This window comes from Jaculus jaculus, chromosome 9, assembly GCF_020740685.1.
Source record: "Jaculus jaculus isolate mJacJac1 chromosome 9, mJacJac1.mat.Y.cur, whole genome shotgun sequence".
Classification (NCBI taxonomy): Eukaryota; Metazoa; Chordata; class Mammalia; order Rodentia; family Dipodidae; genus Jaculus; species Jaculus jaculus.
Genome location: NC_059110.1, coordinates 108,184,293 through 108,197,986, shown reverse-complemented (window position 1 = coordinate 108,197,986; position 13,694 = coordinate 108,184,293). Strand labels below are relative to the sequence as shown.

General features: G+C 45.2%; 1 protein-coding gene across 1 annotated transcript; it reads right to left on the bottom strand.

The window, feature by feature from the left end:
- Window positions 1–10,575: 10,575 nt before the first annotated feature.
- On the bottom strand, window positions 10,576–11,925 carry LOC123463437 (solute carrier family 25 member 39-like). Its single transcript, XM_045158913.1, is given in 2 exon segments — window positions 10,576–11,485; window positions 11,488–11,925. Coding segments are annotated over 2 exon segments (1,074 nt in total). The 5' UTR covers window positions 11,852–11,925; the 3' UTR covers window positions 10,576–10,775.
- Between the last annotated feature and the right edge of the window lie 1,769 nt (window positions 11,926–13,694).

The following is a 13,694-nucleotide window of genomic DNA, read 5'->3' as shown; positions in this document are numbered from 1 at the left end:
CTATAGGCCTTATATTTGGGGCTGGACTAGCTGGGGTGGGCACGGCAGCCCTAGTTACTCAGAAAAGTTATTACTCCAGCCTGAGGACAGCTATTGATGCAGACATAGAGAGGACAGAGACTTCAGCCTCTCACCTTCTGGAGTCACTGACCTCTCTATCTGAGGTAGTATTACAGAACAGAAGAGGGCTAGATTTACTTTTTCTTCAACAAGGTGGTCTCTGTGCAGCTTTGGGAGAAGAATGCTCTTTTTATGTGGATCATTCAGATGTGGTTAAAGATTCCATGGCAAAGGTGGTCTAGCAAAAAGAAAACGAGAACAAAAAAACTCTCAAGGCTGGTTTGAGTCCATGTTTAACCACTCTCCATGGTTTACTACTTTAATATCTGCCTTAATAGGACCTTTAGCTATTTTCTTAGTTATACTCACCATAGGGCCCTGCATACTTAATAGGCTTGTCAGATTTGTCAAAGACTGTGTTAATTCAGTCCAATTGATGGTTCTCAAGGCTCAATACCATACTGTTGCTGTTCGTGAGCCTGACAACATATAAGGAACCAAGATTGGCTCCTCAAGAAACATAAAGAGGGGGGAATATAAGATCTAAGGAATAAACATGTTGCCCTTAGCTTCGGTAACCCTGCTTGCCAGCACTCCAGCTGACAGTAGTACTGCCATATTAAACAGGTAGCCATTGTAGTCAGTATGCTCAGCTTGAGTTCCGAGAAATCCCCCTCCCTTGCAGATACTGGGAACTGGGGCGGGGGGGGGAGGACATTTTACCACCGAAAGCCCCGGCCCAACTTGGTGGTTAGATCTGTAAAACCCCTGGCCATGATCAGAAAGTCCCTAACCATGGGACCCCAAATACCCAATCAATGCAAAGGTCGTGTGTTACACAGAATTGTGGTTTTTGCCTTTATAACCCCTGCCCCTGCCCCGAGTCAGGGCTCACTCTCTCACACCCACTGCGTGGGTCTGTGTGGAGACTGGGTCCAGGCCTTGGCTTGCACTACAATAAAGGAAACTTGCTGCTAATTGCATCAGAGTGACCATCTCGGTTCTTTGCGGCGGATCTCTGGGTGACATCCTGAGGGTCTTGACCCCGGGTAGGGAGTCTTGGCACTTCAGAAATAAGGCAGTGCAAGGATAGATTCCCAAGATGGAAGAAAATAGAGACAACAGATTTATAACAAAGGTGGTGCAACAGAGGAGTGGGGGAAAGGACCTGCTTCTCTTCCTCCCTCCCTTCCTCCCTCTCTCTCTCCCTCCTCCTTCCTTCCTTCCTTCCTTTTCCCGAGGTAGGGTCTCACTCTAGCCCATGCTGACCTTGAATTCACTCTGTATTCCTAGGGTGGCCTTGAACTCACTGCGATCCTCCTACCTTTGCCTCCCGAGGGCTGGTATTAAAGGAATGGTCACCACGCCTGGCTATTTTACTTTACTTTTCTTTCTTTCTTTTTGTATTCATTATTTATTTATTAGAGAGAGGAAGAGGCAGGTAGAGATAGAGAATGGGTGCACCAAGGCCTCCAGGCACTGCAAATGAACGCCATATGCCTGACCTACATGGGTTTTGGGGAATTAAACCTGGGTCCTTAGGCTTTGTAGGCAAACACTTTAACCGCTAAGCCATCTCTCCAGCCCAGAACCTACTTTTCAGTAAGCTCTTCCGGGACAATTCTGTCAATATGGGAAATTGGATTCCTTTCTAACTAAGCCCTGTAGTCTCCGGCTGTTTCTCTCTCACACACATGAATAATTTCTATTTTGGTCAGGCACGGTGGCACCTGCCTTTAATTCCAGCACTGGGGAGGCAGAGGTAGGTAAATCTCCATGAGTTCAAGGTTCTTAGATCAAGATGGGCTTCCCTAAAATGGAGTCACCGAAGACAGCAGGATGGTGACATACCAGGGAGTGGGTCATCCACATTCCTCAAGTAACTGCCCGGTCATTATCCCTTCCCATAAAGAAACCTTTCTTTTACTTTCCCCTTCCTTACCTATCCCCAATTGAAGAGCTGTATTGAAGCCCACTATCTGTAATCCGAAATGGACTGCTCCACTTTTTTTTTTTTTCTGCTTTCCATATTTTATTTAAAAAAAAAATACAGAATAGATCAAAAAGAATCATCAAGGATATAGGTGCCAGACACAGGCCAAGAGGGTAGCAAGCAAATGTACCTCAGCAACACGAGGGACTTCATCATGCCTTATTTTAAAAGCTGTCCCTAACACAGCTAGCTCAGTTTTCACTGACTTAGCTGCTGCGGCCTACAACCATGGCATAGGAGCTGGTCTGCCTCACAAGGCCGCAGCTGAAGGACCCCTTGTTCACAAAGGCTTTTCTTTTTTTCTTTTTTCTTTTTCTTTGGTTTTTCGAGGTAGGGTCTCACTCTGCTCAAGCTGACCTGGAATTCACTATGTAGTCTCAGGGTGGCCTCGAACTCACGGCGATCCTCCTACCTTTGCCTCCCGAGTGCTGGGATTAAAGGCGTGCGCCACCACGCCCGGCTACAAAGGCTTTTCTTTATAGCAGTACTCTTGGCCAAAAGGAATGCCATATGGTTTCATTCACTGTCCAATGCAGACTACCTTCATGGTGTTGTGAAAACTGTTTTCATTCTTATTAAAATGTAGCCACTTGGACTGCTCCACTTTTGAGAGTCAGTCCTGGCAGCCAGTGTTTTTCCTGAATAAAAGATTCCATCTTTGCCTCAGAGGGGACTGCCTGGTCTTGGTCATTCCTGAATCTTACTTCTGGTGCTTGTGACTCGGAAGAGGATCCCAGTTGCCCTCTTGATCAGCCAGACCTACTTTTCCCATGACCAGACCACTGAGCTGCCATTTGACGCTCTAAAGGCCTCGGGCCATCTCTGTCTGGTACAGGCTCTCACACCCTCTACGATTTGTCCTCACTCCTCTTCCCTTCCTCATCTCCCTTCTTGGTAAGTGTCCCTCTCGGGTTGGCCTGCTCTCCGGGTTCACCCTTCCTCTCGGAAGCTGTGCTGGCACGCCAGGCTACAGCCCAACCCCTGGGCTCCAGAAAGACACACTCTGGACACCTTGGGTCTATGGCTACCTGGTCTACCGCACCCTAAGGGGCGCCTTTTAGTTCAGTTGCACCATCTCGGGACACCCCCTCTCCCTCTCCCTCCTGAGCTCTCATCTTCCATAGCCAGCAGCTTTTGCCATCAGGAGCACAGGTGCCCGCCTCGCCCTCTAACAGGCTAAAAAGCTGACAGTTGCGACCTGTGTGGCCTCTGCCCACGTGGGAGGTGCAGGCCCCGTTCACCCTAACAGGGCAGGGGGTCATATTGGTGCTCTGTGTAAACCCAGCTTAAGCTCTGGTTTATTTTTTTTATTTTTATTTTTTTTTTTAATTTATTTATTTATTTATTTATTTATTTGAGAGCGACAGACACAGAGAGAAAGACAGATAAAGGGAGAGAGAGAGAATGGGCGCGCCAGGGCTTCCAGCCTCTGCAAACGAACTCCAGACGCGTGCGCCCCCTTGTGCATCTGGCTAACGTGGGACCTGGGGAACCGAGCCTTGAACCGGGGTCCTTAGGCTTCACAGGCAAGCGCTTAACCGCTAAGCCATCTCTCCAGCCCGCTCTGGTTTATTTTTCTCTCACCCTTGTTTTGCTCTTTCCCTGTCTCCTTAAGAACTTAAAGCCTCTACGACTCTTGGACGACATCTTATCTTTCTCTGCAACTCTGTTTGGCCACATCCATAAGCTGGGCAATGGATCCAAATGGCCTGAGAATGATACTTTTGATTTCCAAATTCTCACTGACTTAAAAGACTTCTGGCAATGTACAGGCAAATGGTCCGAAATACCCTGTTTTTCATTCTGTGTGCAGGGCCTTCTCTCTGCACTACCTGCTTGTCTAACCAGGTCCTTCTAGCCCCTCCCCCATACTCATTCTCACCCTCTGCTTTTGACCCTGACAGCCCCACCGGCTCCTCCAGCTCCCTCAGTCTCTCCTGATAATAAGGTTTGATTTTAATAGAAATTTAAAGTGGAAATGCATAACATCCGAATGAATGAATGAATGTGTGAGGGGGAAATGGTTATCTAGAATCTATATGAAAGGTACGCTTGAAATGAATGTGTGTGTGAGAATATGTACGCGGCTCACAGTCCTAAGGCTGTAGAGTGACTTCCGTTCTGAGCAGTGCCATTTCACTGTGGGGATGTTCCCACCAAGCCCGCTGTAAGAGACGGCATAGCCAATTTTTACTGTTGAGTGTCCCCCAGAAGGAACACTAAAAGTAATTCAGATCACAGACAAAAAAAAAGATGCAAGATTCTCCTGCTCTTAAAGAGTTGTAAAATGGCAGGATCGAAAAGCAGCCTATAGCCCTGAGGGAAGATCAAAGCTCTCCCTGGAATTTAAGGAAAAAAAAAAAAAAAAAAAAAAAGGCTCTTTCCTAGCTTCCCTGCCATGCAGAGCCAGGGCACTGCAAGCCCAGGGCGTCTCAGGATCCTGGCCCCAGCGTGATGCTGAATGAATGCCAAGTCACTATGAGGGCTTCTTATAAGAAATCTGTAAGTGTTTTATGTTTTTTTTTTTTTTTCTATGCTGCTATGGGACTACTGACAGACAGCAGCTTCAAGATTTATGTTTAAATTTAAAGTACTCGATACTAAATTTGTAAAAAAAATTTTAAGATTTCTAATATTTAAATCTGCTTTCATTTTTTTTTGTTGTTGTTGTTGTTTTTTCGAGGTAGGGTCTCACTCTGGCTCAGGCTGACCTGGAACTCACTATGTAGTCTCAGGGTGGCCTCGAACGCTCGGCGATCCTCCTACCTCTGCCTCCCGAGTGCTGGGATTAAAGGCGTGCGCCACCATGCCCGGCTATTGCTTTCATATTTCTAACAATGTGTTTCAGGAAAGTTATAAGAAACAAAGTTCCAAAATCTATATGTTTATTCTGGGTAAATAGCATAAGTCAAATCTGTTCTACTCTTTCTTTTAAAAAGTTATTTCAGGAGCCGGGCGTGGTGGCGCACACCTTTAATCCCAGCACTCGGGAGGCAGAGGTAGGAGGATCGCCGAGTGTTCGAGGCCACCCTGAGACTACATAGTGAGTTCCAGGTCAGCCTGGACCAGAGTGAGACCCTACCTCGAAAAACCAAAAAAAAAAAAAGTTATTTCAAAAGGCCTTTTGAGAAAAAAAAAAATGGTCATATTAAAAGTGTTATGAGGGCTGGAGAGATGGCTTAGCGGTTAAACGCTTGCCTGTGAAGCCTGAGGACCCCGGTTCAAGGCTCGATTCCCCAGGACCCACGTTAGCCAGATGCACAAGGGGCGCACAAGCCTGGAGTTCATTTGCAGTGGCTGGAAGCCCTGGCGTGCCCACTCTCCTCTCTGTATCTCTGCCTCTTTCTCTCTCTGTTGCTCTCAAAAAATAAATAAAAATAAACAAAACAAAATTTAAAAAAGTGTTATGATAAGGATAAAAGTTTTTGTTGGTAGTTATGAGATGAACTGGCTGAAAAACCCTGCCTCAAAAAAAAAAAAAAATCTTGCCAGCTGTGGTGGTGCATGCTTTTAATCCCAGCTCTTGGGAGGCAGAGGTAGGAGGATTGCTGTGAGTTCGAGGCCACCCTGAGACTACATAGTTAATTCCAGGTCAGCCTGGGCTACACTGAGGCCCTACCTCAAAAGAAAAAAAAATCTCACAGAGAAACTATTTACTCTCCCCCCACCATTTTATAAGGTAAATAGACCACATTTGAAATGTTAAACAGTATTTACCTGTCACATACTTAAAAAATCCATTTATTTCATGGTGAACAGTAAGAAAAATTCTAAACAAAGTTGTTATAATTGTAAGTTATAATTCCTCAATTCCTCCAACAATCAGTCTTAATACTTTAATTTTAACTTACATCATTACTGAACAAGTTTACCAAAGAACCACAAACAGAATTATAAAGTTGGTTAAGGTTTGAATAGTTACAGATTGTGTCATAAAATTTTGTGTATGTCTGAAATTCAATATAGTTCTATAAAATTGATTTGGAAGGGCTGGAGAGATGGCTTAGTGGTTAAGCGCTTGCCTGTGAAGACTAAGGACCCCTGTTCGAGGCTTGATTCCCCAGGACCCATGTTAGCCAGATGCATAAGGGGACGCGTGCATCTTGAGTTTGTTTGCAGTGGCTAGAGAGAGGCCCTGGCACATCCATTCTCTCTCTATCTGCCTCTCTCTCTCTCTGTCACTCTCAAATAAACATAAAAGAAAAAAAATTTTAATTTTTTGGTTTATCTTTATTTATTTATTTGAGAGTGACAGACAGAGAAAGAGGCAGAGAGAGAGAGAGGAGAGTGGGCACGCCAGGGCCTCTAGCCACTGCAGACGATTTCCAAATGTGTGCGCCCCCTTGTGCATCTGGCTAATGTGGGTCCTGGGGAATCGAGCCTTGAACCGGGGTCCTTAGTTTTCACAGGCAAGCGCTTAACCGCTAAGCCATCTCTCCAACCCCCCAAAAATTTTTTTAAATTGATTTGGAAGAGATTAAAAATACTTCTTAGCAGTTAAAGGTGCTTATTTGCAAAGCCACATGCACATAGTGGAACATGCATTTGAAAATTGTTTTGGAAATCCTTTGCAGTGGCATGTGGCCCTGACATGCTCATTCCCTCTTTTTGTTGTTGTTGTTGTTTTGGTTTTTTGAGGTCAGGTCTTACTCTAGCCCAGGCTGACCTGGAATTCACTATGGAGTCTCAGGGTGGCCTCATACTCAACAGTGATCCTCCTACCTCTGCCTCCCAAGTGCTGGGATTAAAGGCATGCACCACCACGCCTGTCTCTCCAAGCCCTTCTTATTTATTTATTTTGGTTTTTGGAGGTAGGGTCTCACTCTAGCCCAGGCTGACCTGGAATTCACTATGGAGTCTCAGGGTGGCCTTGAACTCATGGCGATCCTCCTACCTCTGCCTCCCGAGTGCTGGGATTAAAGGTGTGTGCTACACCCGGTTTATCATTCCCTCTCTTTTTCATGAGACTTGTCTCCTTTTTTATTAGATCATGGCAGTTTAATCCAGTTCCTCTATTCTTTGGGTATGTTAAATATAACTCAAGTAATTTCAAAAACTGATTTATAGATTAGATAGACATTTTATTTAGCTTTTAAAATTGCTAAATCTCCTCATAAAATATATATTATATAAAGGCATTCCACCTCTGATAAACTTTAAAAATTATGAAATTTTTCATGTCTTCATATGTAAGCTACATATTTTAGATTTTTTGTTTACTTTAAATTCTGTCAGTAGATCTTTTGATCATAGTTTACTCTCTGTAGCCTCATGTGCCTTAGATATATAAACTCTACTTTTGGTTAATATCAGACTTTTCCAGATATCAGAATATTGTAATTTGGTTTATACAAAGTCCATGATGTTTGGCTATCAATAGGCATGCATCATCATGCCTGGCTAAAACTCTGTGATTTTAAGATGGTTCTGGTCTTCTTCATGCTGGTTTTGCTAGATTATCACTGAGGTTAAAATCTAAGTCTTATAAAAAGTGACTTATTGTGGTTTTGTTCTTAGAAAAGCTGAAAAAGTTCCCCATGTCTTAGAAAAATTTACTGTATATAAACAATGTTAATATAGTTTGTCTAAGTTTCATATAACAATCATAAATATTTCTTTAGCTAAGCCTTAAAATTGTTCAGTGGTAAAAAGTACTTATTTAGGAAATTACTTTGTGTCTTTCATATTGTCTCTAATGTGACAACAATGACCAAGTTTTATTTTATTCTTCAGCTATGTATAATCAGTCTCAATCAAGGTTTCAGATAATTAACTGTCTCATATCTGATATCTTAAGTTCATTACTTATAGAGATCTTGATACTTAAAATATGTTTCCTGCCCTAGAAAAATAATCTTAAATTGCTGTTCTACTTCCAGTTTGAGGGGTAATTGGTACTTAATTGGTATACAGACTAACCAAAGTTGTTTTCAAACACAGATGTTAAGTTTTTATACTGTCTTGTCTTTTTCCTGGCATACAATATCTAGATTAAATCAATTGCCTTAAAATTATTGATAAAATACTGTTTTCAGGGCTACTAAAATGTTCTGCCTATACTTATAACTGACAGATACTTAAAAGAAAAAATGTGTATGCTTCCTGTATCCCAGTTATAGCTTATACTGTCCCCTGACCACTAAACTTAAATGTTAATCAGAATTATTTTAAACTATTGTGTCATTCTCTAACCAGATCTGCTTTGCTAACTAGGTATGTTCTGTACCCTTTTAATTAATGTGTTTTGCTAATCAGATATGTACAGTCTGAGTGAGTAATAACCACATGTAGAAGCCAAAGTCAATTGGAAACATTGGAGTTAAAAGGATAACCAATATTTTGGTTCCTGCTTCCAGGTCAGAAGGCCACAGGATATGATGGAATACTTGCTAACATCTAGCCTCTGGTAGGTTACCTATCTTCTTGATAAGAGATGATGTGGAGACCCAGAAATGAGTTCCAAGTCAGGGTATCTGCAACAGGAGAGTCACATTGGAAGAAAATCAGTCCTCTGGGCTTTGAAAAGAGGGAGGACCTTGACTTATCCTAGCAGATGACAATGCTGAGAGTCATAGAACTCCTCACAGGTTCCTGAAAGTCTCCTGCAGACTCATTATTGACCTCCAAAGTATACAGTTACTTCTGGCAGCCTACATGGTCTTAATCACCAATGAGAAAAATATAACTACAATATAAACAATAATTCAGACTAATAGATTCCTCTCTGATGCTGACTTATAATATTAGACTTGATCATTAACTCATACCTTCTGCCTCTGCCTATCTCTGATTAACTTCACCTACCCTGACCCCAGCTCTTCCCACTTGCCTTAGCTAGAATCAGAGATATTCCTCAGGCCCCCTCCATTCCTTAGCCCTTACCGTATCTTTTTTTTTTTTCTCAATTTTTATTAACATTTTCCATGATTATAAAAAATATTCCATGGTAATACCCTCCCCCTCCCACTTTCCCCTTTGAAATTCCACTCTCCATCATATCCCCTCCCCATCTCAATCAGTCCCTCTTTTATTTTGATGTCATGATCTTTTCCTCCTCTTATGATGATCTCATGTAGGTAGTGTCAGGCACTATGAGGTCATGGATATCCAGGCCATTTTGTGTCTGGAGGAGCATGTTGTAAGGAGTCCTACCCTTCCTTTGGCTCTTACATTCTTTCTGCCACCTCTTCCACATTAGACCCTGAGCCTTAGAAGGTGTGATCAAGATGTTACTCAGTACTTCAGTCACTTCTTTCCAACATTATGATACCTTCTGAGTCATCCCAAGGTCACTGCCATCTGAAAAGAAAAGATTCTCTACCCAAAGTGAGAGTAGCATTAACATAAGGGTATAAATATTAAGAGTTCTAACTGGGCAGTTTGGTAAGCATAGTATATACACTTATCCAGACATCAGCAGATGTTACACCCCTAGGGCTCATGACTATCGCTGTTTTAAGTTTTCAGTATCAGGGATGTATTCCCCCGCATGGAGTGGGCCTCCAGTCCAGTTGAAGGGCAGTTGGTTTCCACCATGACAGATGTGCCACTATTACACCCATTGGCTCATTTGGGCTGGCTGGCCAATTATAAGGCTTGCAGTGTCCACTGTTGAGTATCTTCATGGTGTTTTCTCTTTCTCCCATTAAACTACATGTAGAATGGCTTCTTCCAGATTTCTGTCAGCTGGTCTACATGGAGGAGGTTATCAGCTCAGTTCCAGCAGGAGTTTTCAGTGGCCTTGCAGCCAGCCCAAGTATGTGGAGTCTTCAGCAGTAGGGTCTTACCATCAATTCCTGGTGGGAACCTTACCGTATCTTTTCCAGGGATAAGTACACTGCCACCCAATGGACACTCTCATACTTAAACCTCTCTTGTGTTCCTACTCTTCCCCTGATCCTGAAATGCCCCTCTGCCTCTTCTCTCTTGCCCCAAGCCCTCTATCACTTGCCTCTGAATGCTCATCCTCCCTTTACACTTGGCGTTTTGACAAGAGTAACAAGCTTCCTTATTCTTCTGTTTTCCCACGGGGTGCACCGAGTCCATCTCCCTCACCTCTCTATAACAGGTGCCTGCCAGCAACTGCCCTGAAGCCAGCACAATACAGGGCTGGTATGAGATTGGTCTCTGCTTCACTCAGGACCAAGTCATAACAACATGCGACACTAGCGCTATCGATCTCACCACTCTGCCACCTCTGGCCACCATGAAACTGCCTCCTCAACTTGCCCTGAAGAGAGAACCTTCATTCTTTTTTTTTTTTTTTTTTTTTTTTTTTTGGTTTTTTGAGGTAGGGTCTCACTCTAGCCCAGGCTGACCTGGAATTCACTATGGAGTCTCAGGGTGGCCTCGAACTCATGGCGACCCTCCTACCTCTGCCTCCCCAGTGCTGGGATTAAAGGCGTGCGCCACCACGTCCAGCTAGAGAACCTTCATTTCTTTTTTTTTTTTTTTGACAAAGCCAGGCCCAGGGTCTTGGGACTGAGCCACAGCAGCAAACAAAGGAAACACAAAGAAAGGGCATCTGTCACATTTGGTCTTGAACTTGGGTGGGAGAAAGTAAAAATTTAGGGAAGGGGACAGCAGAAATCAAGCTGTGAGGATAGCCTGGGTGACCAGGCTGGGAGGGAAGGACGTGTGGTTCCTCCCCAGTACTGAGGCAAAGGCACTTGGCTGTCTTCTGCCCCTACCCCTGCACGGGCTGGGTGGCTCCTCGACCCTCTCAGTGGCCGAGAGGCTTTTCCTGGTTCAGCCTCTGGAAGAAGCTTTTGCCAAACTCATAGGTGCTGATCATGATGGCACAGGAGGGCGCAGCCTTGATGATCCTTGGGAGGTAACCTGCAAACAGCCCTCTGGTGCCCGATTCAGCCCGGATTCTCCACATCAGTATCCAGGTGGAGTCAGCTCCCGGGGGGTTCACTCTCACAGCTTCCACGGCTGCCAGGGCAACCTGCCGTTGGGTCTTCACAACATCAAAGGGTAGAGTCAAGGTGGCAGCCACCATTCCTGAGATGCCACCAGCCACAAAGCTGATACCCACGGATGTCTGGTCGTTTGGTCCATGCCCATTCAGCCAGCCCTTCACCAGCTCATAGTTGAACCAGTAGAGAGCTGAGAAGGGCACATCTCTAAGGGCTGAGGGACCCCAGCCCAGCCACAGTGAACGCCAACCCCCCTGAGCCACTGCAGACTGGACACAGGTGGCTAGCTCCCGGTATGACACGTGCTGAGCCTGCAACTTGGGCCGCACAAGCTCCAGGGGGCTGGTCATTGTCACAGTGCCCAATCGGGCCAGTGCGCCAGCCACCATGGGTGTGTAGAGGTCAGAGGGGAAGGCTCGGCCACAAAGGAAAGCCTTGAGTTGGTCACAGGCAGTGAAGTAGACGGCGGTAGCTGGCACAGTCATCACCAAGGTGGCTGGAAGGCCGCTCACAGGGTCCTGGTGCCCTCATGCCTCACAATCTTCACAAAGGCGTCCACGGTGCCAGTGAAGCGGGTAGGATCTTGAAACCAGGTGGTGCAGCGGGTACCATTTGGGCAAAGATACAAGGGTTCCAGAACACCATTGCAGTACAGGAGGCATTTCCCTGGGGATTGGAGAGAGGAGGGTGATTTGGTAGAGAGACTCCAGAATCTGGAGGAAGGTGTCAGCTCACTGGCCACCGAGGGTCTCTGAGACTGCAGGCGGACCTTCACCACGTCCAGGGGTGTCATGAAGAGGGAGGTGACCACAGCCCCAGCTCCTGAGGCCACCATCTGTTGAAGGGGGCTAATGCCCCCAGGATCCTGATCACCCATCTTGAGAGTTTCAGTCCTGGCTCCGAGCGTGTCCTTGCGCGTCACCGCGCCGGGGGCCTGGCGGGCCCATAGCGGCTCCGCAGCCGGTGGAGGGTCGGCGCGTGCCCGCCGCGCACCGTGGCAGGACTGGGCCCTCTTTTTTTTTTTTTTTTTTAATAACTTTTTAAATTATTTATTTATTTATTTGAGAGCGACAGACACACAGAGAAAGACAGATAGAGGGAGAGAAAGAGAGAGAATGGGCGCGCCAGGGCTTCCAGCCTCTGCAAACGAACTCCAGACGCGTGCGCCCCCTTGTGCATCTGGCTAACGTGGGACCTGGGGAACCGAGCCTCGAACCGGGGTCCTTAGGCTTCATAGGCAAGCGCTTAACCGCTAAGCCATCTCTCCAGCCATCTCTCCAGCCCACCTTCATTTCTTATCATTAACCTAAGGCTGGAATGTTAGGTCAAGATGAGCTTCCCCAAAATGGAGTCAGCAGGATGGTGACATACCAGGGAGTGGGTCATCTACATTCCTCAAGAAACTGCCTAGCCATCATCCTTTCCTTGCCTAACAATGCCCCAGGTCTAGGTGTCCTGCCCGCTTATCTCTCCGGACACCAGGTTACTGTTCTGATGTCACACCTTGGCTATCTTAGATCTCCCCTAAAGAAACCTTTCTTTTACTTCTCCCTTCCTCACCTTTCCCCAACTGAAGAGCTGTATTAAAGCCCACTATCTGTTATCCCAAATGGACTGCTTCACTTTTGAGTCAGTCCTGGCAGCTTATGTTTATCCCAAATAAAAGCTTCCATCTTTGCCTCAGAGTGGTCTGCGTGGTCTTGGTCACGCCTGAACTTTACAGAGTCCACCCTGCGACTACATAGTGAACTTCAGGTTAACCTGGACTAGAGAGGGAGAATTTATCTTGGAAAAAAAAAAAAAAAACCTGAGTGTGGTGGTACATGACTTTAATCCCAGGCCTTGGAAGGGAGAGGTAGGAAGATCACTGTGAGTTCAAGGCCACCCTGAGACTATATAGTGAATTCCAGGTCAGCCTGGGCTAGAGTGAGACCCTACCTGAAAAACAACAACAGCAACAACAACAAAATTAAATAGTATGTTGGGAGTTTGACCCTCAACACTGAAATATGTACTCAGTTTTTACAGTATAACTTAACAATAATAATATACATCTTTAATCTCAGCACTTGGGAGGCAGAGGTAAGTGGATTGCCATGAGTTTGAGGCCACCCTGAGAGACTCCATAGTGAATTCCAGGTCAGCCTGGGCTAGAGTGAGGTCCTACCTTGAAAAAAAAATTAAATAATATGAATCTTCACAGAAGTATAAATAGGTGGAAAAGAGTTTTAAATAGTTAAAGTTAAGAGATATATTTTTTTAATAAGATATTCATCACTTGTGATGGCCCACACTGTTAATCTCAGCATTTTAATCCCAACACTCAAGAAGCAGAGGTAAGAGGATTGCTGTGAGTTCCAGGCCAGCCTGAAACTACAAAGTGTTCCAGATTGCCATTCTGGAGTGAGATCCTACCTGGAAACAACAGAGATGTTAGAGATAGTCATACCTTATGGGTTAGAATTTCACTCTTGTCCAAACACTGTGACTACAAGAAGGTGAGATGCTTGCACAACTTTTCTTTTTCCAAGGTAGGGTCTCACCTTAGCTCAGGCTGACCTGGAATTCACTATGCAGTTTTAGGGTGGCCTTGAACTCTTGGAGATCCTCCTACCTCTGCCTACCAAGTGCTGGGATTAAAGGCGTACACCACCACGCTTGGCGACCTTTTTGCATATGGTTTACATGGGTGGCTGGGGAATTGAACCTAGGCTGTCAGA